General features: G+C 43.3%; 1 protein-coding gene across 1 annotated transcript in view; it reads right to left on the reverse strand.

Moving 5' to 3' along the window:
• The window catches only part of MYBL1 (MYB proto-oncogene like 1), a 1,413,299-nt gene that overhangs the window by 1,259,009 nt on the left and 126,467 nt on the right, over positions 1 to 27,823 (reverse strand). The window contains exon 2 of the mRNA XM_044067371.1: positions 21,273 to 21,378. Within this exon, the coding sequence (XP_043923306.1) occupies positions 21,273 to 21,378 (106 nt within the window). The remainder of the gene's footprint in view (positions 1 to 21,272; positions 21,379 to 27,823) is intronic.

The following is a 27,823-nucleotide window of genomic DNA, read 5'->3' on the forward strand; positions in this document are numbered from 1 at the left end:
TTGATGGAGTTTATACTCTGCCTTGTTGCTATGATTGGGAAAAAAGACTGGAAGCTCAAAAGATTGGTTTAGATTGGCTTGAGAACAAACCTTAGGTATAAATGGCGGTTTAGTTCTTAGCGATATCCTGTCCTTATGAAAAGTCAAATATGGTGGTTTGATTGATAGTGCTTGCAACTCTGAGACTCTTCTTGCAGATGTTACTGCTACTAGAAGTATAGTCTTCCAACAAAGAAATTTGAGGTCACAAGATTAGGAGGGCTCAAATGGAGGCAATGTTAGATGAGACAGTACAAAATTTAAATCCCAAGGAGGGAGGGTTCTTTTAAAGGAGGTCTCAATAAAGAAGTGCATTTTAAGAATGCTTTACTCAATCTGTGTGACATTAAGTTAGGAGAAAATTGGCCAGTGTGGAAATTTGAGATCGCTGAGCCTTGTTGGAAAAGTTCAGTAAGAAATTCTAAAATAGAGTGAATTAGAGCAGAGAAGGGGTCAATGTTTCTGTTTTGTGCCCAGTAGGAGAACCTCTTCCATTTACTAGTATATAATTTTCTGGTAGAATCTTTATGAGAGGATATCAAAATGTGTCTGACTGCTGTAGTGAAGTCTTGAAGCCTGACTAAGTTTGGAAGTGGAGCAGCCATGCTGTCAAACTGAGGGTGTGGAGAGAAGGATGAAGTGTTCCTGACACATGGGTCAGAAGATCTGGAACTGGTTCCAGAACCCACGGCTTCTCCTGCAGATGAGGCCAGAGGAAGAGGAACCAAATCTGACGAGGCCAATATGGGGCAATGAGAATCAGCCTGCTTCCCAAAGATTTTGCTTTCTGGAGGACTTTGGGTATGAGGGGAAACTGGGGAAAGGCATAAACAAGTCCCGAGGGCCAATCGCGAACAAGTGCATCTCTCGGTGTCTCCCCAGGAGGGTAAATTAAGACAAAGTAGCTGCTGTAATTGGTATTCATGGGAGTGGCAAAAAGATCGCAGCAAGGCTGGCCCCATTTCGGGAAATTCTCTTCCGCTATGTTCTGGTTTAGAGACTACTCGTGAGGCATTAATATTGCCCTGCTGAGCTTGTCCACTATCATGTTGGATTTCCCTGGGATGTGCATTGCTACTAGAAAGCATTGGGAAGATATTGCCCATTGCCAAACTCTCAGAGCTTCTCAACAAAGTGGGTATGATCTGGTTCCTCCTTGTTTGTTTATGTACCATACCACCGACATATTGTCTGACTGGATTGCAATCGCCCCTAGTGGAAGAGAGTCATGTAGTGCCTGCAATGCCAGAAGCACTGCTCTCATCTCTAGAACACTGACGTGCAAATGGGCCTTGTGGTCTTGCCATATACCTTGGACTGTCCTTCCCAGATAATGCCCCCCCACCCAATCTGGGAAGCATCTGTGGTCACTGTAGCAACAGGTTGTTGTGGAATAAAGGGTCTCCCGATGGTCACATGACTGGACTGAGTCCACCACTATAGAACCCTTTTGCATGACTCCATTATTCTGATCAGATGGGACATAGGAAGTTCTTGTAGCGACCACTGAGAAAACAGGAACCATTGAAGGATTCTCATATGCATCCTGCCGAGAGGAACTAGGGTTATGGTTGAAGCCATGGTGCCTAGAAGTTTCAGAACTACCTTTGCCTTAACCTTGTCCTTGGGAAGAAGGTGGAGTATTTGCTGTCTGAGGGCAGAAATTATGTCGGGTGGAAGACATGCCATCATAGAAACGGTGTCTAGGACTGCGCCTATGAAGGTAATATGTTGACAGGGTAACAAGGCAGATTTTTGTAAATTGACTGTTATGCCTAGCTGAGCATAAATTTCCAATGTCATGTCCCTGGCTTGTTGAAGTAGATGCTTGGTGGTGGCAGTTAGGAACCAGTCATCCAGGAATGGAAACTCTTGGAATCCAAGACTTCTCAAGTGAGCCGTTACTACTGTCATGCATTTGGTGAACACTCTGGGGGCTGTAGTGAGACCAAAGGGCACGGCTCGGAACTGATAATGACCGTTTCCCAACCGGAAGCATAAATGACTCCTTGAAGCTCTGTCCATTTTTATGTGGTAGTACGCATCTTGGAGGTCTACTGAGCACATCCAATCGTCTTTCCCTAAGAAAGGAAGCATTGACTGCAGTGTCACCATTCGGAACTTGGACTTTTTGACAGATTCGTTCAGTTTGCTGAGATCCAATATGGGTCTCCAGTCCCCTGTTCTTTTTGGCACTAAAAAGAATCTTGAGTAAGTTCCGAATCCTATTTGGTCTGCGGGAACTTTTAGGATGACTCTTTTGTCTAGCAACTTTTGAATTTCTATAGTTGCTTGCTCCCTTAGATTGGGTGGAACATCTGGGATTGTTCTGATGTGTGGGAGAAGATGACAAAAGGGAATGGAATAGCCTCTGAATATTATTGCTTTGCACCCACTTGTCTTTTGTGATATTTTGCCAGGCTTCTGGGTACAAAGATAAACATCCCCCAATTGCCTCCAGAGTAGAGCAGATGGGCCTCCTTTCAGGAGCGCTGGTAGGGACATCCTCGAAAGGAATCACGGTCACCCTGGTTTTTCAGACCCGCTCTGCCTCTAGGATGACATCTACCATTGTTGCCTCCCCTCTGCCCCTGGGGAAGGATTCACCTTGTGCATCTTGGAAAGCTCCCTGGGATCTTTTGAACCACATTTTCCCACTCTTCTAACCTTTATTGTAAGGTCTTGAAGGTACTGAAAAACGTACTCCAACGGCAGAGAGAGTTTTCCCTTCCTGCTCACATCTGGTGAGTGTGTCTTTAACTTTAGGTCAAAAAAGTGAGGAACCATCAAAAGGGGCATTGGTAAAGGTAGACTTAAAAAGTTCCGCAAAATTACACAAGCGCATCCAGGAATGTCTCCTCGGGGAAACTCCTGAACCCGCTGCCCTACTCTCTCTATCCGCTACATATATCCGTCTCATGGAGGAGTTGACGATGGAATTTAAGGTGGACAGCTGGGAGGTGACTTTCTCCGTCACACCTGCAGCAAATAAACCTTGTAGACTATCTCCTAGCTCCTTTAGGAGATGTCTTTGTAGCCTTGCAAAGTGTGTGAGGTAGTTCAGCGAACTGAGTGTAACAGTCACTGATGAAAAGATACGCTTCCCGTATCTGTCCATCATTCAAGAATCTTTGTTCGGAGAATGAACAGATGAGGATGTCTCAGAAAGTTCCTTCTTGGTGGCTGCTGCTGCCACCATAGCATCTACAGGCACACCTTTTGTAAGAAAATCTTTTCTAGTGGGGGCTGACAAAAACTTGTTTGGCCTCCGAGGGACTGGTTCCAAAGTGTCAGGTGACTCCCACGCCTTTCGACTAACTCCATTAGCTCATCAAAAGGCAGAGACACCCAGGAGGCTGAAGGATGAAATCCAAAGGCCTTCTGGTACACCGACTCCTCATCAGAAGGGGAGATGGTGTTCCAGCCGCCTCTCTGTTTTAGGATCTCAAGGATAACTGCAAATTTGATATCTTCAGAGGACAACCCTGGGGACTCTTCTGACTCCTCAAGGTCAGTGTCTGAGGTGAAATCAGGGGATTCTATATGCTTCCTCTTGCATGTCCTCTTCCAAGGGGGCTTCCCAAAAGGGCATTCTGGGGTGGCCTTGGAGGAGTGGGGTTCACCCAATGGGGGTTCCTGAGGCTCTGAATCTCTGCTATCCGGTGGAGGGGGTGGTGCCAAGACAGTAACCGGAGCTTTGGGGGGACGAATGCCAGTATCCCTGTGCATAGCTATAGGAGGGGGCAGCACACTCATCATCAGTTTGAAAGCCAAACCCACTGGCTCCGAGGACACCCCTGGTTCAGAGTAAACCCTTGGCTCCAGGAAGACTGTCTCCAAAGCTGATGTTGGAGCCGAGCGAGCCGAGGCACCAGGGATAGACTCGAAACCAAAGAAGCTCGGGGCCAACTGGAGAGCTACTGCTCCTAGACACCACAGATGGCACAGAGAGTGTCTGAGCAGAGATCGGTTCCAGAATATCCAGAATAGGTCCTAGAACCGAAGAGTCTACAGCAAGTGGTATTTGACACTCCAGCTCCGAAGATCCAGCTTGGTTCGAAGGAGGAACAACAGTGGCTCTAACAGTCTTAGACAGCTCCAAAACCTGTTGGGTTGGTGCAGAGAAAAATTTTGCCAGCACCGACGACTTCAATAGTCTACACACCACCCTCTCCATGTCATCATCGGACAGGCTCCGAGAAGACCTGGAGGATAGGGTTGGTGAACGAGATCTCTCGAAGATAGGAAATCTCAAAGTAGGGGAGACCAGCAGAAGTTCAATGGACCGGCTCCCAGTCACAGTTTCTTTTGGCTCCGAAGATCTTGGAGCCGAAGAACTTGGCTTATCAATGATAATTATCTCCATTGGTTCTGAAGGCAGTGGAGCAGAGGAGGTTGATGCTTGAGAAATTTTAGACAATTTTTCAGGAGGCTCAGACTGAGCCGAAGAGACTGGAGATGGCCTTTTGGTTGGTCTGTCCTTTGTAAAGGAAGAGGACTTACTGGAAGAGGTCGAGGAAGAACTTTGTAGAGTTTCCTCAAATGTTGGTTTCAAGAGTCCTTTGATAACAAGCTTATTTTTCCTCTTCTACAGAACATGGGCACTAAAGGAGTGCCAGAATATGCAGGTTTCCTGAAGACTGATTGCTCTTAAACAGTAAACGCAAACACTATGTCCATCCATAATGGACATTTTTTGGGAGCACTTTTGGGATTTCTTAAAGCCTGAAGGCTTATGTTCCTTTCTCCATAGTTTCCTTGGACATGGTAGGGATGAAGAAATCCTAAAACAACTATAAAACTATGTAGAAATCACACAGAAAAAACACATCTAAATCAGAAAAATTATTAATACACACAGCACTTCTAGTAAAGCTAAAGGGTAATAACTTGTGTTTACATAAACGAGCACTAGGTCCTCTAATTTAAACGGACATAGTAGCTGTCAGAAAGGGACACACACACACACACACACACACACACTACTACTACTAGCCCTCTAACTGAAACGGGCAGTTAGCTCTCTAACTTAAATGAGCTAGGCTACAGACTACAGTTAAAGGCGACGGAATACACAATACAGGCCTAGCGAAAAAACGACGCCCAACAAGAAACACAGCAACAGCGATAAATTAGCTACTAAGGCTATGAAAAGCACAGCACTCACAACTAACTAACTAAGCAATTCTAAAGACTAAATATGTAAAGATTAGCAAAAAGACAAAAACTTAGCCACAGCCAAGAAGAGAGCATCTGAACTCGGAAAGCGGCAAACGAGATCTGGAGATTGCACCACTACATGATGTGATACCTACTCTGCCATGAGCCAAGTTAAAGACTTTGAGCTAGTGTATTTAGCAGAGTCGGAGCCGAGGATTGGCTCCGAACCCATCCAGTAAGAATGAAGATGAGATAGGACAACATAACATTCAATATTTCAGATTTCACAACCTCAGAAAGGTTTTGAGTATGCAGCCAAGCAAACATCCTCATAACAATTCCACTACTAGTAGCAGCAGCCCTGGAAAAGTGGCATTAGCCGAATCATGATCACATTTCAAAGACTGGATAGACACTTGAGTCAGAAGCAATAAGACTACACAAAGATTTTTTTTCCACAGATGAAGGAAAATAAGCTCAGGGTTTATTCCTGGTACTGCTCTTGTTTAGCATCTACTTCTCTGAAGTACAGGCCAACACTAAGGGACTCTGGCTAACAAAGTTCGCAGATGACTGCAAACTGGGAGCCATTATTGAATCGCCAAATGATGTGGATATTCTACAAAAGGGCCTTACAGAAACGGATGCTTGGTGTCAGAGCAATGGGCTCAAGCTTAATGCCAAGAAATGTATAGTTATCCCCTTTGGGAAAAACCATGTACCCATGAATTACCACATAGGTGGCAGTACACTAAACACTGAAAGTGTAATGAGAGACTTAGGGACACAGGTAGACAGTGGTTTCACCTTCGATAACCACATCACCACAACAGTCAGGAAATCCTTCTATGTGGCACACCTCATCACTAAGGGCTTTTCATCCAGAAAAAAAGGAGGTCATTCTCCCACTGTACTCATCCCTCAATAGACCCATTATAGAGTACAACACCCCGTTTGGTATGTACCTCACAAGACATCTGCAACAGCTGGAAAGGCCACAGAAATACCTCACTAAAAGAATCACAGGGCTAAAGCAGATGCTCTATGCTGACCGTCTAAAAAAACTCCAGCTATACTCTGTGGCATATCGTCTGCTCAGAGGAGATCTCTGCTTAACATACACGGCCATGTCAAACCCTGAACTGTTGGTCTGCCTGGGATGACATGATCTACAAACCACGATGCTTTGCCAGAGATGGCCTGCACCTGTCGCCCTTGGGATTCCGGACACTGGCTAAGGCTCTTGCCACCCCTATAGTGCCTTTTTTAGGCAAGATTCAAATGACAAATTCACCACCATAACCGGTGCAAGCAAGCAAAACCTGAGGGTAATGCTACTCAATGCTAGAAGTCTAAACCTCAAAATGCACTCACTCGAGGCACTCCTTAAAAAGGAGAACATCGACATCTGTGCAGTGATAGAGACCTGGTTCAAGGCTCCAGAGAGCACCCCTGCATTACCAGGCTATAATTCATACCACACCTTTCAGCCACCTAACTTGGACCAAAGCATTAAAGGCCATATTCATTAAGGATATCCACACCTCCAGGCTAGTTGCTCAGCATAATGCATCTGAGATTATCCAAGTGCAACTAACTCTGGGCAAGACCGCAATGCAAATTGTAGCTTGCTGCAGATCCCCCACCATGCCCCAGGATTCACACTCCTCATTTCTTGATACACTGGAAAATATTAGGGTACAACCTAATACCCTAATAATGGGCGATTTGAACTACCCCACCATTAACTGGGAAAACTACTCATGTACCAACTCTTGTGCTCAACGTTTTCTGGAATACATAAATTCCGATGCCTTGGATCAAATTATCCACACCCCCACCAGGGGCAGCAATATCCTAGACCTGGTCAATACCAACATGGGCAACCGGTGTTCCACACCAGAGGTCAATTCCTCGTTGGTCAGTTCCGACCACAAGCAAATCACCCTAGACATCCACATCCCTCCCCCACCCCCCATTAGGGAAACCACAGTAAAAAATGTCTGCAAAGCCAACTTCACGCTTCTTAAGACAGAAGTGGCAAACTTCACGACACCCATGCTGACGGACAATAGAGATACGACTGCTGCATCTTATACAATTGCACTTTATAAGCACTTACACGAGTGCATGGATCGTGCAATCCCTAACAGAACCAAGATGCTATCCTCCAAAAAAAGGAAGCCAATCTGGTGGTTCCGTTATAAACAAACTCTACAACAGAAGAAAGAAACGGTTGCAAAAGAGAGTAAAATCCCATGATTGGAGGAACTCCATGGACAGCCTCAGTAAGAAGCTGAGATCCCTCATAAAATCCTCCAAAGCTAGTTACAAAAACAAAATCTCCACTGATTCTAAAGACAACCACAAAGCATTCTATAGCTATGTCAAGAATCTCAATGGCAACACTCAGATCTGCTCTGAGTTGCAGCATAATGGCACTAAATATACAGAACCAACTGATATTGCCAACATCCTGGCAGATGGGTTCAGTGCTAACTTTACCTCTCTCTCATCCCCTAAATGGCCCATCTCTATACCGGAAGAATGCAAAGTACCTGGAGCGTATCATCATGAAACTTATAAACAATGACATTGGTAATCTCCAAACTCTGGACCCTACCCAGTTCGGGTTTGTAAAAGGCAGATCATGTCTCCTAAACCTGATAGACTTCTTTGAAGCAGTCACCAAAGCTGTAGATGAGGGTAAGGTGGTACACACAGCCTATCTAGATCTCGCAAAGGCTTTCGACACCATCCCCCACTCTGGAATTATAGACAAACTCACTAAACTAGGTATAAATCCCTATGTCACAAGAAGGGTTGTCAACTGGCTCACTGACCGAACCCACACTGTGAAAGTAGAAGACTCTAAATCTAACTTCAGACCAGTGACAAGTTGAGTACCACAGGGTTCAGTCCTAGGTCCTCTCCTGTTTGGTATCTACTTCTCTGAATTACAGGCTAACTCAGAAGGTCTTTGGCTAACAGAGTTCACGGACGACTGCAAACTAGGAGCCATAATCAAATCTCCTAATGATGTGGACACCCTACAAAAGGGCCTCACTGAGACAGATGCCTGGTGTCAAAGCCATGGCCTCAAGCTCAATGCCAAAAAGTGCATAGTCATCTCTTTTGGTAAAAACTCTACACCCATGAACTACCACATAGGTAGTAGTCTACTTAACACCGAAAGTGTGATAAGAGACCTTGGGACACAGGTGGACAGTAGCCTCTCCTTTGATAATCACATCGCCACAGTAGTCAGGAAATCCTTCTACGTGGCACACCTCATCACAAAAGGTTTCTCATCCAGGAAAAAAAAGAGGTCATTGTTCCCCTCTACTCATCACTCATTAGACCCATTATAGAGTACAACGCCCCTTTTGATATGTACCTCACAAGACATCTACAACAACTGGAAACGCCAGAGAAATACATCACAAAGAGGATTACCGGCCTCAAACAGATGCGCTATGCGGACCGTCTCAAAAAACTCCAGCTTTACTCTGTCGCATATCGCCTTCTCAGAGGTGATCTCTGCCCAACATACAAAGCTATGTCAAACCCAGAGCTGATGGACATGCTCCACGTAAAGAAATCCCAATCCCTCCCAGCTACACGCTCTAGGGACCTAAACCTTGTCACCACAATAAACAGAACATGCTGGAGGGATAGATTCCAGTCTCACAGACTTCCCATACTCTGGAACAAACTACCTATCTATATCAAACAAAGCTCCTCATTAGCACTCTTCAAGAAAAACTTGATGATTGGATGGGAGATAGGAAATTCACCCTGGGGATCACTTCTGTGGCTCTGCTTGACAGGGGCATAGGAAAATAATTTTCTTGGGTGGCAAAAGCCAGGGTACCGTTTGGCTAGGCTTATATTGGCCATAGGTCCAATAGCCTAGTACCTACCTATGAACCTATAAACCTATAAGAGTTGTAAATATAAGTGTTGCAGAAGAAAATACTTTTTCCCCAAAATTTATCAAATGCTTTCCCATCCTTGTCAGAAGGGGAAGGATTGGCATTAACCAGCTGTTTAGCAGCCACTGGGTTCACCAGAGAAATCACTGCTGGATCTGATCTGGGGTTTGACAATAAACTTATAAGACTGAGGAATTTTATACAATCTATTTGCTTTCCTGAGGGGAAACAGGCTAGCTGACAGGCTGTAATAAACACATTCCCCAGTGGAAGAGCAGGGAGGACTGGAGTGGATTCAGGAAATTCTAGTTGCAGTAAATCATAATATTTCTTAGGAGACAGTGGAAAATCATTATGTTCCATTGAAACAACTTATTCATTTTGGAAAAAAATCTTTTGAAGGGACTAGTAGAAGCCATATTTTCCTCAGAATCAGAAACCTGCGGGGGAAAAAAAGTTCCTTCACAACTGTTTTGTGGTTCAGAATATTGAACCTCCTCAAAAAATAAATCCCTTTTTCGTTTACGAGAAACACCAAAATCAGAAGGGTCCAGTGCCTGACCTAAACCCTGAGATAAGCCCAATAAATCCCTCCTGTCCAAAATCTGAGACAAGAAAAGACACAGGTCTAGTTTTTTGCTTTTGACTAAAATTTCTGAAGCAGATCTGGCTTTGACAGGCAAAAAAACTCCCTAGAGACAGGCACTTCAATCTGGCTAGGCAGAGAGGAATCCTGGGCTCCTGCTTCCAAGACCAACAAGAGTATTTTTCCTTTGCCTGCCAAGGGCACTCCAACAGCTGCAGAGGTCGTGTCTAGCACCCCTAGTCCATGGTGGCTGTAGGGACAATACCAGAGGGAGAAAAAAGGTAAATGGTCTGAGAATCCAGAACTGACCACATTAGAATCACCCATCTGTGGCATAGGCATTTAGCAACCTGCTAAAGTGACAAAGCCTGCTTAATTTTTTTTCTTTCTGTGGCTGGAAGAACAAAGAACTAAGAAATTGTGAGGTTGTTCTGTGGTAAAGCTGAAAAAGATGTCCAATTCTCAAGGAAGCTTGGCAGCTATAGTTGATGAAAGAGGTGTGAAAAAAGTCAACTTTTCCACCAAAAAAAAGATAGTGAAAAGTACTTTAAACATTTTCCCCAACCTCAAAAGTAAAATACAAATTTTACAAAGGGAAAAACAATTAAACTTTTAACAATTTTTTTCCACAAAAATAAAACATAATGCTTCTGTTTAAAAGTTACTAATCATAAGAAAGTCTATGACAGCAATTTTTCGTAGCTTAAAATTTTTAATTTCATAAAAAAGTTCACTTTCCTTCATAAAATTAATTAAAATGCTGAAATCTTTTTCTCCAAAAGGAAATGGAACTGAGTTAGCAGACTGTCGATCCTTGAAAGAGAACAACATCAGCCCTCCTCTGGATTGGAACATTTCTGAAGGGCTTGGAACCAACCCTGCTCTTTTCTTCAGTCCCACTCCAGCTGACTAACTGTTTAGGCACTTGCAAGGTACCCATAAGGTTTGGATGCTGGGTGGCTGCTATATCCTAGTTGGATATAACCCATTTAGCCAAGACTATTGCAGCAATGATGAATATGGTGAACATCCATGGTTGCCTGAGCCAAAAGGGAGGTCACCAATTATCATTTAAGAGTCTTTCTGAATCTTTAGGACAACGCTGGTTATCACAGGAAATGGTGGGAAAGCATACAGGAACATTCTCATTCATCAGAATGAAAAGATATTTGTCTTTCAGATCTTTTTGCATTGAGTCCTGGATCAGAATTTCTTTAACTGTCTGTTGTGACTAGAGGCAAACAGACCTACTTGAGGTATTCCCCAGACCCACAGGTACAACTTCCATTCATGAGGGTATGCCCTGGTCCTGCACAGCAGGTTTGCAACATTTTGTTTAACAGAAAAGAGTAGCCTGTAGGGACAGATCGCGCCGAGCTGCTAAATCACTTGCTATCATAACTTGTCTGCAAAGTGGGTAAGAATCCCCCCTCCCCCATTAGTTTAAATACCACATCACAGTGGTGTTGTCTGTGATTATTAGTACAGGGCCTGGAACTCAAAGTTGATTTAGAGATTTGAACAGCATTATTACTTTATTACAGCTACCATTTGACATTTATGTATTTCAGTCCATCATACCAATCCCACAGACTCTGAACTTTCACCCCCCTGGATACAACTCCCAATGCAAAGTCTGTGGCATCTGTGGTTACAGACTGACTGGTTGCTGCAAAGGAGAAAAAGAGACTGAGGATGAGAGATAAATGATCCATCCACCATAGTAATTCTCTTCTTACAAATCCCAGCACTGGAATCTGAAAAAATAGGGGGTGCAGGTTTTGTGTCCAAAATGATCTCAGGAGCCACTGAAATTTCCGCATGTGAAGTCTGGCCAAAGGACTCCTGCGAATCCTGGAGGGTATGAAACCCAGAATCCTGTGATATTCTCTGGCAGAAGTCAGAGACTGGTTGAAGAATATCAGAAACTGTTCCTTGGAAAATTCTACTTTGACTTGGGAAGAAAAGCCATCATGAGGGATGTAACCAGGAGACATCCCAGAAACACTATTCTGTGAGATGAAATGAGAAAAGACTTCTCTACGTTTAGCCGAAATCACAGACTGAAGTTTTTTTTTTTTTTTTTTTTTTTTTTTACCCAAGCCAGAAATTCTTGATAAAGTTGTGAAAGAACCTGCAAAAATAAGGAAGCAAACTAAATATGGGAAAATGATGTGAATGCACTGCAACCTGCAATGGGCTATTATGGGTGCCGGGTACTTTGTAAATACTCTTGGAGCTGTAGACACAATGAAGGATAAGGAAGAGAATTCAAAATGTGAAAGACACACAATCTTTTAGAAATCTTTTAGAAAAAGTCTGAAATATTTGTTTTTTTGTTTTGGTAACTCTGGACTTTATAATAGTTTTCAGTTCTCAGAGAGGTGGAATGAGAGGTAGCAGAGACTGTAAATACATCATTTTTGATTTTGGAACTTTGATGGGATGGTTCTGAAACCAAGTATCTGAAGTTACCTGGTGCCATACAGGGAAGTAAAGAACTACTGCAGGATTCATTAAGGTACCAGAACATGTACACATCATAATAACTTTCCCCAAATTCAGCATCTGTCCTAACACAGTGCTGCATGGTCCCCTACCAAGGGGATATGCACAGAGTAAGGCTGGCCCTGCAGCTGTGATGAATGCTAACGAGGCATTCTAGGTGAGATGCATATGCTAATTAGCCATGTGTTCTCTACCCTAGAACCACCTCCAGGATCTACACACTGACAGATTCAAAAAAATACTTAGTCTTGTAGATCAGCATGGCTATCCCCACCATGCTGTGGTACTGAACACAGCCAAAAGGCTGCATTGTTCAACCACATGCCATGACTGCTGTACAGGGAGTGGCTTACTATGGATTTCTCTGAACTGTAAGTGCCATGACTGCACCAGCAGTAATATGGAGATCAGGGAGAGGGGACATAGTTAAGAGTAATTCCTGGTGTCTAGTGCATCCTTCCACCTCCTAATCTCCATATAGCTGTTGGTGCTGGTTCTTGCCACTTATATTTCAGATTAAACACTAGCGTCTCAAGTAACTGCCATAACAGCACAAACAGCAGCTTGGGCATCAGGGGGATATGCACTAGACACCAGGGATTACCCTGAAATACAAGGGTTGTAACAGTACAGGGATCGGGGTTGAGGAGATGCATTTCAGGTAAACCCTGGTGTCTAGTGCAAGTGTTGTAACAGCATTTTTTTTTTTTCACTGAGGAAGGCTCTGGCCAACAGCAGCATAGGGACTGGGGGTGAGGTTTCACTAAACCACCAGGGCATAACAGATACATGCCACAATGGCACTTCAACTACTACAGTGATGGGGGGGACCACAGGAGGGGACAAGTACAGTGACGGTGTTGTGTGTACTTGTGTGTGGGGGAGAATGAACAGGGAGAATGGTACTGCCTATACAAGCAGCAGTTTACTACCACAATGGGCATGTCAGCAATGGTCTGCATGTCATGGTAATAAATGTGATTCAGAGACATGCAAATTAGCCAATGAGGTCCTACCTCATTATGGCCAAAATCTCTGAATTCCAAACTGGCACTTTGTGGGAGCAGAGTCTTTTTAGCGCAAGTCGTACAGTTCATCCTAGGCCCTTAAATGAATCCCTGGACTAGACTTTTGGGACAGTTTTACTGAAATACCAGGGTGGTGAGTAAGAAGGAAAAACATAGAAGGGGCATATAGTCATTCTGATTTCTTAGACTATCCTTAGTTTTGGGATGACCTTCTTTTACTTTTAGAACCTCTCTGTCATTGCTTTCTAAAATTTAGATTGTCTCTGCCCTGCTAAGATTGTTTATTTTGTTTCCTATAAAAGGAGCCTGAACTGAAAGGAAAGCTCTGTTATATTTTAGCATGGTGGTTGGCATATCTGGATGGCTTCCTGAATTAACTTTCCTCTTTCATCAAATCTTTTAGGAAACTCAGCAAAAGACGAAATAAACAGTACCTCTTGATCCAGGGGAGCATTCAGGACTTCAGCTTTTGTGTCCTCTTGTAAATTCTGGGAACATAGCCAAGCAAATTTTCTCATAGGTTCATAGATAGATACCAGGCTAGCATCCCCAAGGCCTATACAAGCCTAGTCATAAGGATTCCCTGGCTATTGTTTCCCACAAATATTTACTTTCCTGGACCCCTGTCTAGCAGGACTACTGATGTGATCCCTGGAGTGAATTTCCTATCTCCCATCCAATTGTCAAGGTTCCTCTTGAAGAGGGCCATTGAGGCACTCTGCCTGACATGTATGGGCAGCCTATTCCAGAGCATGGGGAGTCTATCTATGGGTCAGGAACCTATCCCTCCAGCATGTTCTATTCATCATGATGACAAGGTTAAGATCCCTGGAGCGTGTGGCTCGGAGGGTTTGGGATTTCTTTAAGTGTAGCATTTCCAACAACTCTGGATTTGACATGGACTTATATGTTAAGCAGAGATCGCATCTGAGTAGGCGATATGCGACAGAGTATAGCTGGAGTTTCTTTAGACGGTCAGCATAAGGCATCTGCTTCAGGCCTGTGATTCTTTTTGTGAGGTATTTCTGCGGACTTTCTAGTTGTTCCAGATGTCTTGTGAGGTAAATACCAAATGGGGCATTGTATTCTATAATGGGTCTAATGAGGGATGAGTACAGAGGGACAATGACCTCCTTTTTTCTGGATGAAAAGCCCTTAGTGATGAGGTGCGCCACGTAGAAGGATTTTCTAACTGTTGTGGCTATGTGGTTAAAGGTGAGATCACTGTCCACCTGTGTCCCTAGGTCTCATCACATTTTCGGTGTTTAGTGTACTGCCACCTATGTGGTAGTTCACAGATAAGTGTTTTTTCCCAAAGGGGACAACTATACATTTTTTGGCATTTAGCTTGAGTCCATGGCTCTGGCACCAGGCATCTGTTTCGGTAAGCCCTTTTGTAGTATATCCACATCATTTGGGGATTCAGTAATGGCTCCCAGCTTGCAGTCATCTGCAAACTTTGTAAGCCAGAGTCCCTTAGTGTTGGCCTGTAATTCAGAGAAGTAGTTGCCAAACAAGAGTGGTCCCAGGACAGAACCCTGCGGTACAACACTTGTCACTTGTCTGGAGCTGGATTTGGAGTCGGCTACATTTACAGTGTGTGTTCTGTCAGTAAGCCAGTTTGCAACCCATCGAGTGATGTAGGGATTAATGCCCAGTTTATCTATGATTCCAGAGTGGGGGATAGTGCCGAAAGCCTTGGCGAGGTCCAAGTAGGCTGTGTGAACCACCTTACCCTCGTCTACGGCTCTGGAGACTGATTCGAAGAAGTCGATCAGGTTCAGGAGGCAAGCTCGGCCCTTCACAAACCCAAACTGGGTGGGGTCCAGTGTTTGAAGGTTGCCAATGTCTTTGTTTATAAGTTCCATGATAATACGTTCTGTGGCCTTGCAGATCAGGCTCGTCAGACTAATGGGACGGTAGTTCCCAGGATCCAAAGTGGATCCCCCCTTGTGGAGTGGGATGACTGTAGCTGTGCGCCACTCTGTGGGCATGAAGCCTGAGGTGAGGCTATGTTTAAACATGACACACAGGTGAGGTGCCAGTTCATTTTGTAGTTCATGCAGTAGACACCCTGGGATGTCATCTGGTCCCATGGATGCTGTATTCTTGGCTTTGGAGAGTGCAAGTTTTACCTGAGTGGCCGTGATTACTGGAATTTGGCATTCTTTCGGTATTGAGATGGGCCCTTTAGGGGGTGAGAGGGGGGTGAAGTTGGCACTGAATCTGCCAGGATACTGGCAATATCCTTGGGATCAGTATTATCTAGTGCCACTCTGCTGTAGCTCAGATCAGATCCGAGTATTGCCATTTCGATTCTTGACATAGCTATAGAATGCCTTGTGGTTGTCTTTGGAATCTTTGGCAATTTTGTTTTTGTAACTAGCTTTGGAAGATTTTATGAGGGATCTCAGCTTTCTACTGAGACTGGTGCGGGAGTTTTTTGAATCCTGGGTTCTTTCTCTTTTCTGTAACAGTTTCTTCCTTCTGTTGTACATCTTGTTTATGGCAGGGGACCACCAAAATTTGCTTTTTTTTTTTTTAATAGGACAGAGATTTTGGTTCTATTTGGGATGGCTCGGTCCATGCACAAGTGACTCTGCTCATACAGCACCTTATTGTAGGATTCAGCAGTTGAACTTCTAGTTCCCATCTGCAGGAGTGTCATGAAGTTTGTTACTTCTGACTTGAGAAGCATGAAGTTGGCTTTGGAGAAGTTTTTTAAGGAGGTTTCCTTAAAGGGGGGGTGAGGGTGGGATGTGGATGTCAAGGGTGATTAGCTTATGGTCTGATCTGATGAAAGAGGGGGTGACCACTGGTGTACAGCATCAATCTCCCATGTTGGTAATGACCAGGTTTAGAATACTGGTACTACTGGTGGGACTATGAATTAGTTGCCCTAGGGCGTTGGAATTTATGAATTCCAAGAACCATTGAGCAAAGGTGTTGGTACAGGAGTAGTTTTCCCAGTTAATGGCAGGGTAGTTGAAATCACTCGGTATTAGGGTGTTTGGTTGCATCTTAATATTTTCCAGTGTGTTTAGAAAGGTGTAGTGAAAATCTTGGGGCATGGTGGGGGATCTGTAAGAAGCTACAATTTGTAATGCAGTCTTACCTAGTGTTAGTTGCACCTGGAGAATTTCAGATGCATTGTGTTGGGCAACCAGCCTGGAGGTGTGACTATCCTTGGTGAGTATGGACACTCCTCCACCTTTAGTGTTTCGGTCCTGGTTTGGTGGCCGAAAACCGAGAGAGAGAGAGAGAGAGAGAGTGCATTCTGAGGTTTAGACTTCTAGCATTGAGTAGCATTAACTTCAGATTTTGCTTGCTTGTACCCATTACAGTGGTAGTTTTGTCCTTTGAACCTTGCCTAAAAAAGGCACTATAGGGGTGGCAAGAGCCTTAGCCAGTAACCTGAATCCCAGGGGCAACAGGTGCAAACCATCTCTTGCAAAGCATCGTGGTTTGTCGATCACGTCGTCCCAGGTAGCCAGATACTAGATCCCCTTTGAATGACACCAGAAGCTTAACCAACTACTGAAGTCAATCATTTTGTCCTTATACTGTGGTATCATTCTGGGCGATGGCAGGATGCTACTCAGGGCTAGGGTCATACCTGCCTGGGCTACATGATCTGAGAGCTCTTCCATGTCTCTTTTTATGTAGTCCAGGGAGGTACGTCTCAAGTCATTCACTCCAACATGGACAATGACAGAGTCATATTTGTACTTGTTGTGGAGTGACTTGATTGCATGCGTTATGTGGTGGATCCTGGCACCTGACAGGCAACTAACTGTAATTTTCTCCTTGTGCAGCCTGGTGAGTGGGACATCAGTGCACCTGACTTATAGTCACCTATGACTAAAGTGTTGGGTACGTTGCCTTGCCTTAAGAGCTGCTGTTGGATAGCACACTGGTGTTGTGAGCTATGTGACGCTTTGGTTGTGTTTGGGGGTGGTGTTTGTTTGTGTTTCAGCTTCGGAGGTCCTTGTTGCTTGGGCTGGTTAATGTTAAGAGCCTCCACATATGTGGGTTTCATGTTACTATGTGTGGGTTTTGAAGGACTATGTGTTGTTTGAGGTGTTGTGTGGGTGTTAACCTCCTCTTGACTATCTAGCACAATCTTGGCTGAAGACAGCTTTGCTTCCCGTTTGGCTATGTAAGTGCATCTCTCGCAGGTTGTGTTTGGTGGTAATTGGACAGGGTTCTCTGTGTACATGAGGCAATTGCTGCATTGCCCCAGTATGCCAGATTCACCAGGTGGACAGGAGAAATCACCGGAAGCTTACCCCTTGGAAATGCCTGGTTAGGTACTTTCTTTGTGGAGTACAAGAGCTGTTTTTCCTTACTTTTTGGCAAGGTATTTGCAATTGTAGGTTGTCTAGTGCCTACAGCTATTTTCTCCTTATTACCAAGGAGAGGCGAGTGCTTGTAACAAATTAAGGCTTCCTAGTTTTTTTTAGCGAGTTTTAGAACAAGTGCTAGTCACAGGTATACAGATTTTAGTGCTACTGCTGATTAACTAGCTAGTTCTAAGGGATAATTTGAACAGCAAACTTTCTGGCACCGGAAATAGTTTAACCTTAGCCCTGCGGCAGCTGCTCTAGAAACAGTATCAGCAGTGTCATAATAACATTTTAGACAATGTGTTTAGTTACGTGAGATGCAGAAGATATTAAGGAATTCAGATAAGTCTTAGTCTCTGAGAAAGGAACCTGTTCATCATTCAGCTTTCTCATATTGTCAAAGGAAGTCAGCAGAAACTTGGACATGTCAGCCTGAAGATTCACAATTCTGAAGACTAAGATGGAATAGTATAAACTTTCTTCCCAAACCTATCAAAGGCTTTTTCACCTTTAGCAGAAGAAATAGTGTTAGCAGATATAAGATAACTGGCAAAAGATGGCTTTGACAAAAATCACTGCAGGGTCTGCTCTGGAGTTTGGAAAAAAAAACTGTTGGTATTAAAAACCTTATATAATTTATCTGACTTCCTGGGGACAGGAGACTGACTGTCGGGCAAACTCCTGGCTGTAAAGAAAATGTGCTCCAATACTGGCTAGACAGGATGAACAGCTGCCGATTAAGGAAAAGCCACCTGTAATAAGTCATAATATATTTGCAGTGATTCTAGAACTTCTTGCTCCCACTGGAAAAAACAAAATCATTCATTCTGGTAATAGTGTAAGAAAAATATAACTTTTCAGGAGGGGGATATGAATAAAAAACTTTATGGGGTAGGAACTGAGAAATAAATTCTAAATCTTATTTCTGTCCCTGAGGCTGAGAATCAGAAGTGGACAGAGAGAGAAAATTATTTTTCTTTTTTCATTCAGGGAAGAATCAGAATGCAAAGACTGAAAACGTGGAAATCAGTCTTTAGCAAAACCCAGCCAATCTTACCTGGCTGTCCCATGTGAAAAGGATGAAGAAAAAGTTTCCTTTTCCCAGCAGAACCCCCAGAAAAAGACCAACCGATAGGTTGGCATTTTTTCCAAGAATCAAGCTCCTCAGCCTAGCTTTAAAGTAGGGCATAGTCTGCACCCTCCTCCAATACCAGTAACTGTAGGTCTCCCTTACCATAAAAGGACAGTCAAAAAGCCAAAGAGGACATGCCCGCCTCCCAGTCTTTAGCAGCTTCTCAAGGAGAAACACCAATGGGGCACATTGATCTATAGGTGATCTATGCCTGGCAGAAAAGGTTTCCTCAGATAAAGCTCTGATAGACATTTTGCACATCTGCAAAATGAATTGCATCAGAGCCACTAGATCCAGTGATTTACATTTTGCTCGTGTTTCCCAGTAAACAAATGTTAAATAAATAAGTAAGCAAGCAAGTGGTCCAAGGTAACAGAAATGGTCAATGCAGTCATTCATTGGTGGCTGAGATGAAGAGGATGAAGCTGGCTTGAAGACAGAAGATTCACATACAACTTTTTTCTTTTTGCAGGTCAGAGACAAAACCAAAGAGTCCAAAGCTTGGTCCATGCCTTTGTCAAAGTGTCTGATGTCCACAAAGGTTGCTTATCAGAAGAATCTAAGATATAAAACACATTGTCTTATATGGATCGCTTTAAATCCCTATCGCTATACTTTGTCTCCTACAGGTTACGGACAGGTGATCTATGCCTGACAAAAGGTTTCCTCAGATAAAGCTCTGATGGACCTTTTGCACATCCGTAAAATGAACAGCATCAGAGCTACTAGATCCAAGGATTTAAATTTTGCTTTTGACATAAGAAACATTGGCGAGACAGAATTGTGGCTCAGAGTATCCCCATGCTCTGCAAAAGACTCCCCATCCAGGTGAAGCAGAGCTCACCCTTAAACCTATTTAAACTTAACCTTGACCAATGGATAGGGAATCAGAAATTCACTCCCAGTCTGCCCCCCCACCATGTCTCTGGCAGAGGTAGACAGCAATGCCCACAATAACATACCCCCAAATAACCTGTAGAAACGTCCTAACATACGCCCTCCTAATAAATGCCCATGATAAATAGGGATACAATTGGGTTGGGTTGCATGCCAAGGCTTATAAAGGCCCTGTTGGTCATTGGCCTAGTATATAACTAAGCACCTACAAGAAGATAATGGAGCCTTGGACATTCGACAGAAGAACCTGACTGAAAAAGTGAGTTGTAAGGTAAAACTTTTAATGACAACTCCCAAAACCACTAGTTTTTGTCATTAGCTTTAGATTTCTAGTAAAAAGTAAAACTTTTGTACTCAAAAAATATATATACAATTTCACAGAAAATTTCCCATTGACTAAAAATGTAAGTTTTCATGTTTTTGTTTTTTTAACAACTACTAAAAACTCTTGTCCTAGCCTTTAACAATAATTTGACAGAAAAGGCAAACTTTTCTTCACAAAATTTGATAGATTGGAAAGTATTCCCCAACAGGGTACTTATTTGCACAGCCTTGTAGAAATGTTAGATTATCACTGATCATTTGAAGCCCACAAGGAAGACCACACTTCAATGGCAAGAAAGTTCTGAGGGTTTGGTACCCTTACTTCTGATTTTGTACTGCTCTCCTTGAGTTGTACAGTAGTTAGGCTGACTTTGGAAGCCGGGTGGTTATCATATCCTTGGCTGGATATTACCCATATGGCTTTGGCCACTGCAAAAGTGATCTTATGAGGAGCATGAGAAGTGTCTATGGACAGCTAAAAATAAATATGATGGTTTCAAAGAGAAATAAACAAAATCTAAAAAGTATGCATTTCTCAGTAGTGTCCACTGAAAAACGACGACCTGCAAGCATTCATTCAACACCTGACAACTTGGTACAGGAACTGGTCCAAGGACCCTTTTCAGCCATAATTTCACAATTCAAAACAAAAATCTGCAACAAATGGTACACAGTCACTGTAAAAAGACATGGGTAGGGAGGGAGAAACCAAAGAGAAAAAAATTAGCCAAGGAATAAAGTTGCATTCTGTTGGCTTATATTTTCACTAAATGTATTGAGTGGTAAATTGTGATTAACGTTTTATAAACTGCCTACCAGATGATGTAGGTAGAAAATTCACATTTGCATTTGCAAGGGTTTCGCTTATAAGTGCTGGCAAAAAATGTCCAGCCACAGAGAAAGAAGTTGATGGCTGCCTGCCTTTTCGGGGGGGAGGGGGCACAACGGCTTAACTCTTCTAATCTGTCTATTATATGTGTTCCCACCTCCTCAGCAGATAGGGTGAATGAGGTATGCAAACACAGATAAAAAAAAAGAATAAGCTTGCATCTACCTGCAACTGAAAGGCGATCACAAAAATCCCTCTCAATACAGCAAGAAAACTCCAAGACCTCTTGCTCTAAATTGTCTACATGAATGTGCAGCATGGGATATAGTTCAGCCCAAAGGGAATGGACTACTGGGACAGGGCCAAAACTATTTAAGGTTTATAACACATTATGTTATCCAGGAAACCAAATGATACAGTTCATAATTCGATCATAACAAAAGTGTATTCTAAATTCAAATACAATTCTATGAAAAGTGTTTATTTACCTCTTCTTTTGTCCATTTTAATTTGTTCCATAACTTTTTAAACCCTTTTTGCCGTACCATCTCATCATCGCAGTCCATATACAGCACGTCATCATCTTCATCCTCACTGATGTAGCAAACACAAAAGATATAAAATGTATTGAGTATAAAACTTCTAATATACAAATGTACATAAAACCGGTTATAAACAAGATGTTGCATATTTACAGCAGCACGTTTTATATAGTAAAATCTGAAGGTAAAAATCAACATTTCTCCTGCTCCCTGAAACGTGGTACCTTAAAGGTGCAAAACTGTTTAAAATTGTATGCAAATCTACTACACCTGGAATGATTTCCTAAGGACAGCATTCTAGCAATATTCCAGCTCTGGTTATAAAGTATCTGTGACACCAGTGACTCTATACAAAGAATCAATCCAATTAGCCAAAACATGGAATGTGAACAGATGAAATTGAAGAGATCCTTGTCCATACTGTGGACTGATAACTATATGATCCAGACCCAGCAATTCTGAAACTGGAAGAAAGACTTCCAACACCTAAATGTAGCCAACTTGCCCTATTCACACACAGTCAATAGAGTAATGTAGTCTTCCAGGAAGCAGCATACTACCAAGAAAGCCTTAAACTACCAAACAAAAAAGATTCTTGCTATAATATACAAACAAATGCTTCCTGTCTCAGCTCTATGCCTAAGATGTTCACCTGCAAGCCATTTCAGCATATCTTGACTACAAGCAACACGTCTGTCCAGATAACTAAAGGAAAAAAAAAAAATCAGAAAAGCACTATATTACATCAAGAATGCTAGCAAGAATCCTGCCTGCACAGAACTGAAAAGTTAGTTACAATGAAAGATCGGCGTTATTAGTTTTAGTCATAGAGTTGTCAGAGTTGAAAGTAACAAGCACTTAACTTGGTTCAAAACTATCCTAAGCTACCTTGGACCCTCATATTACCCACAATCCCATGCTCCAGAGGCCCCCCCCCCTCCAGATCTCAGAAGTCATAGCAACCAGGAAAAATGTTTTTACTCCATAGGAAGACAGGATCAAATAGACCCTGGGGCAGTGTGCAGGAGCAGTGTTGGAGATGAAATAGCCAATAGATTTATCATTAAAGTAACTGCATAATTTTATATCTGTTATTGGGAGTTTCAATTCCATCATGTCTAGGCAAGTCCCAAGCAAAAATGGGCGGCTTGTCAGGAAAGAATACCCTGGATTAGGTTCATAGGCCGGTACTAGGCTAATGGCCCTTGAGCCTTTACAAGCCTAGCCCATAGGATTACCTTGGCATCGTGCCACCCGACCTTAGCTCCCAGTGCCTCTGTCGAGTAGAGCCACTGGAGTGATTCCCGGTAATGTTGTTTTACCACCATGCATTTCACTGCCAAGTCTTGAACCCAGGACCTTATGCAATACAGTCACAGCAACATACCACTATGCCAAATCAACAGTTACAGCACAGCCAGATGCTGACCTTGCCCTGGAGATCCTAAACACTATGTAATGCCTTGGAATGGTATTCAGTAACGCCTGAGCAACTGCACAAATATCATCTACTGAAGCATCTTTGAAAGAAATGCCTGTGATATAGTGATGGCCTCACTAGCAATAGCACTGGTTGGCTAATATACTTGACATACCTTAAGTATACTGCACTAGGAGAGGCAGAATCTTTTTTTTTGGCCCAGCTTCTTTAAAGAGAAAGAAACAAAAAAAAATAAAAAACGGGATCGTTCTTCATTACTTTGGGTCAGTCCAAATAAAAAGTTGAGTTGTCAGAGTACATTCCAGAACAAAGACAACATCACAAATTACATTATTTATTTCCCTCTTTCATCCACATTAAAAGGATTTCAGAACAAAGTACAGTTCTGCCATTACATTCACCGTAACAGCAGATGTTTGAATGATAACAGCTGCTGCAGCCTAAGCTATATGTGTTATATCCTGCCAAGTATACAACAGCTGGCCAGCTTTCCAAAAGCATCAGGGTATCTTCCCTTGCCTAAAATCATTAAGCAGCTCAAGCTGAGCTGTCTAAAAAGACAACTTTTGACGCAAAGCCTTTTAGAGATTTCATGCCAACTGAGAGTGGGAGGCTGAGTCCTGAGAAAACATATCTAGGAGTAAGAATTTAAATAAATTGTCCACACCCTGGCTAAACAGCATACTAAAAATCTAAGTGGGTGGAGGGAGTGAGCAGTTTCAACAGCAGTGATCATTCAAGCATCGGCTATTATGGTAAGTTTACTAACACAATTATGCTATGTTCAAAGGGAGTACTCCTGGAGCAGCCTAAGCTATATAGGTGGATTACCCAAGCTTACAACATTTGGGTGATGGAAGGGGAATCATAGGAAGTTACTAGGCTAATGGCCCTAGGGCCCTTACAAGCCTAACCAAGTTCAATCCTTTTTTCCACGATCAGCACCTATTGCCCCTGTCCAAGAGGGACACAGGTGGAACCCCAGGGGTGAATTCACAGTTATCCCATGAGGTGCTCTGTTTGACATGAAGTGGGAGTCAGTTCCAAAGGTGTGGTAACCTTTGGGATTCAAATCTGGCCCTCCAGCAGGTTCTATTACTGTCGCATCCCAGGTTAAGGTCTTTAGAGCGAGTAACTTGTGTACCATTTCACTTGCGGATATGCAGCATTTCCAATACAGCATGGTCAGAGATTGCCTTATATGAAAGGCAGAGATCGCCTCTGAGTAGTCTGTATAAAACAGAATAAAATTACAGTGATTTCAGACGATCCACATAGGACAGATGCTGAAGACCTTGAATTTACCTTGTGAGGAATCTTTGTGGTCTCGCCAATTGCTGCAGGTGCTTGGAAATGTACATACCAAGAGGCGTTGTACTCAATTATTGGCCTGATGAGGGAAGAGTACAGGGAGATTATAATTTCTTTTTTTCTGGTGGCAATGCCCTTACTTATAAGATGAGCAATTCAGAATGCCCTTCTTAACCCTGTGGAGACATGGTGATCAAAGGTAAGGTTGCTGTCAACCTGTGTGCCCAGATCTCTCACCACTGAATGCGTACTTAGGGTGTTGCTATTGATGTGGTAGCTAGCAGGAACATTGCTCTTACCAAAAGGTATGATAATACATTTTTGCAATGAGTTTAAGGCCATGACTTTGGCACCAATTATTTGTTTATGTAAGACCCTCTTGTAGAATGTTGACATCATTTAGAGATTCTATGACCACTCCCAGTTTACAATCATCAGCAAACTTTATCAACCACAGACCTTTAGTTTTAGCTTGTACTTCGGAGAAATAGATTCCAAACAGGTTCATAGGTAGGTACTTGGCTATTGGTCCTAGGGCCTATATAAGCCTAGCCAAAAATGTACCCTGGCTTTCGCCACCCAAGAAAATTATTTTCCTATGCCCCTGTCGAGCAGAGCCACAGAAGTGATCCCCAGGGTGAATTTCCCATTTCCCATCCAATCAAGATTTTTCTTGAAGAGTGCTAAGGAGGAGCTCTGTTTGACATAAATAAGTAGTCTGTTCCAGAGTATGGGAAGTCGCTGGGACAGGAATCTATCCCTCCAGCATGTTCTGTTTATTGTGGTGACAAGGTTTAGGTCCCTAGAGCGTGTAGCTCGGAGGGATTGGGATTTCTTTAAGTGGAGCATGTCCAACAGTTCTAGGTTTGACATAGCTTTGTATGTTAGGCAGAGATCACCTCTGAGTAGGCGATATGCGATGAAATAAAGCTGGAGTTTTTTGAGACTGTCTGCGTAGGGCATCTGTTTGAGGCCAGTAATCCTCTTTGTGAGGTATTTCTGTGGCCTTTCCAGTTGTTGTAGATGTCTTGTGAGGTACATACCAAAAGGGGAGTTGTACTCTATAATGGGTCTAATGAGTGATGAGTAGAGGGGAACAATGACCTCTTTTTTTTCTGGATGAGAAACCTTTTGTGATGAGGTGAGCCACTTAGAAGGATTTCCTGACCACTGTGGCGATGTGATTATCAAAGGAGAGACTACTGTCCACCTGTGTCCCAAGGTCTCATCACATTTTCGGCGTTAAGTAGACTACCAGCTACGTGGTAGTTCATGGGTACAGAGTTTTTACCAAAGGGGATGACAATACACTTTTTGGCATTGAGCTTCAGGCCTTGGCTTTGACACCACATATCTGGCTCAGTGAGGCCCTTTTGTATTATGTCCACATCGTTAGGAGTTTCGATTATGGCTCCTAGTTTGCAGTCATCTGCAAACTTTGTTAGCCAAAGACCTTCTGTGTTGGCCTGTATTTCAGAGAAGTAGATACCAAACAGGAGAGGACCCAGGACAGAACCCTGTGGTACTCCACTTGTCACTGGTCTGAAGTCGGATTTGGAGTCCGCTACTTTCACAGTGTGGGTTCTGTCCGTGAGCCAGATGGCAACCCATCTTGTGACATAGGGATTTATACCTAGTTTAGTGAGTTTATCTATAATTCCAGAGTGGAGGATGGTGTTGAAAGCCTTGGCGAGATCTAGATAAGCTGTGTGAACCACTTTACCCTCATCTATGGCTTTGGTGACTGCTTCAAAGAAGTCAATCAGGTTTAGGAGACATGATCTGCCTTTTACAAATCCGAACTGGGTAGGGTCCAGAGTTTGGAGATTACCAATGTCTTTGTTTACGAGTTCCATGATGATACATTCCATGGCCTTGCAGACCAGGCACGTCAAGCTAATGGGGCGGTAGTTCCCGAGGTCCGTCATGGCTCTCCCTTTGTGGAATGGGATAACCGTTGCTGTGCACCATTCAGTGGGCACAAAGCCTGAGGTGAGGCTAAGATTGAACATGGTACTTAGGTAGGGTGCCAGTTCATTCTGTAGTCCGTGTAGAACGCAGCCTAGGATATTGTCAGGTCCCATGGATACTGTGTTTTTAGCTTTGGAGAGTGTGTTTTTTTACCTGTGCAGCCGTGATTACAGGAACTTTGCATTCTTCCGGTATAGAGATGGGCCCTCTAGGGGGTGAGAGGGGGGTAAAGTTAGCACTGAACCTATCTGCCAGGATGTTGGCAATATCATTTGGTTCTGTATATTTAGTGCCAATGTGCTGTAACTCAGAGCAGATAAGAGTGTTGCCATTGAGATTCTAGACATAGCTATAGAATGCTTTGTGGTTGTCTTAGAGTCGGTGGCAATTTTGTTTTCGTAACTATCTTTGGAAGATTTTATGAGGGATCTCAGCTTCTTACTGAGGTTGACCAGGGAGTTCCTTCAGTCATGGGATTTTACTCTTTTTTGCAACAGTTTCTTTCTTCTGTTGTAGAGTTTGTTTATGGCAGAGGACCACCAGATTGTCTTCCTTTTTTTGGAGGATAGCATCTTGGTTCTATTAGGGATAGCATGATCCATGCACTCGTGTCAGTGCTTATAAAGTGCATTTCTGTAGGATTCAGCAGTCGTACTTCTATTGTCAGTCTGCATGGGTGTCATGAAGTTTGCCACTTCTGTCTTAAGAAGTGTGAACTTGGCTTTGGAGAAGTTTTTTACGGTGGTTTTCCTAATTGGGGGTGGGGGCGGGATGTGGATGTCTAGGGTGATTAGCTTGTGGTCGGATCTGACCAACGAGGAATTGACCTCTGATGTGGAACACCGTTTGCCCATGTTGGTAATGACCATGTCTAGGATATTGCTGCCCCTGGTGGGGATGTGAATAAGTTGATCCAAGGCGTTGGAATTTATGAATTCCAGAAAACGTTGAGTAAACGAGTTGGTACACGAGTAGTTTTCCCAGTTAATGGTAGAATAGTTGAAATTGCCCATTATTAGGGTGTTGGGTTGTACCCTAATACTTTCCAGTGTATCAAGAAATGAGGAGTGGGAATCCTGGGGCATGGTGGGGGGTCTGTAGCAAGCAGCAATTTGGATTGCAGTCTTGCCCAGAGTTAGTTGCACTTGGATAATCTCGAATGCATTATGCTGTGCAACTAGCCTGGAGTTGTGGATATCTTTAATGAATATGGACACACCTCCACCTTTAGTGCTTCGTTCCGGGTTAGGTGGCCGAAACGTGTGGTATGAATTATAGCCTGGTAATGCAGGGGTGCTCTCTGGAGCTTTGAACCAGGTCTCTGTCACTGCACAGATGTTCTCCATTTTAAGGAGTGCCTCCAGTGAGTGCATTTTGAGGTTTAAACTTCTAGCATTGAGTAGCATTACCCTCAGATTTTGCTTGCTTGTACCTGTTATGGTGGTGAATTTGTCATTTGAACCTTGCCAAAAAAGGCACTATAGGGGTGGCAAGAGCCTTAGCCAGTATCCGGAATCCCAAGGGCGACAGGTGCAGGCCATCGCTGGCAAAGCATCGTGGTCTGTCAATCATGTCATCCCAGACAGACAAATACTGGACCCCCTTAGAATGACACCAGAAGCTTAGCCAATTGTTGAAGTCAATCATTTTGTCCTTGTACTGTAGTATCATTCTGGGTGATGGCAGGATGCTACTCAGGGCTAGGGTCATACCTGCCTGGGTTACAAGATCGGAGAGCTCCTCCATGTCTCTTTTCATGTAGTCCAGGGAGGTA

Source organism: Protopterus annectens, chromosome 3.part1 (assembly GCF_019279795.1).
Source record: "Protopterus annectens isolate FY-2018-M chromosome 3.part1, PAN1.0, whole genome shotgun sequence".
Classification (NCBI taxonomy): domain Eukaryota; kingdom Metazoa; phylum Chordata; order Ceratodontiformes; family Protopteridae; genus Protopterus; species Protopterus annectens.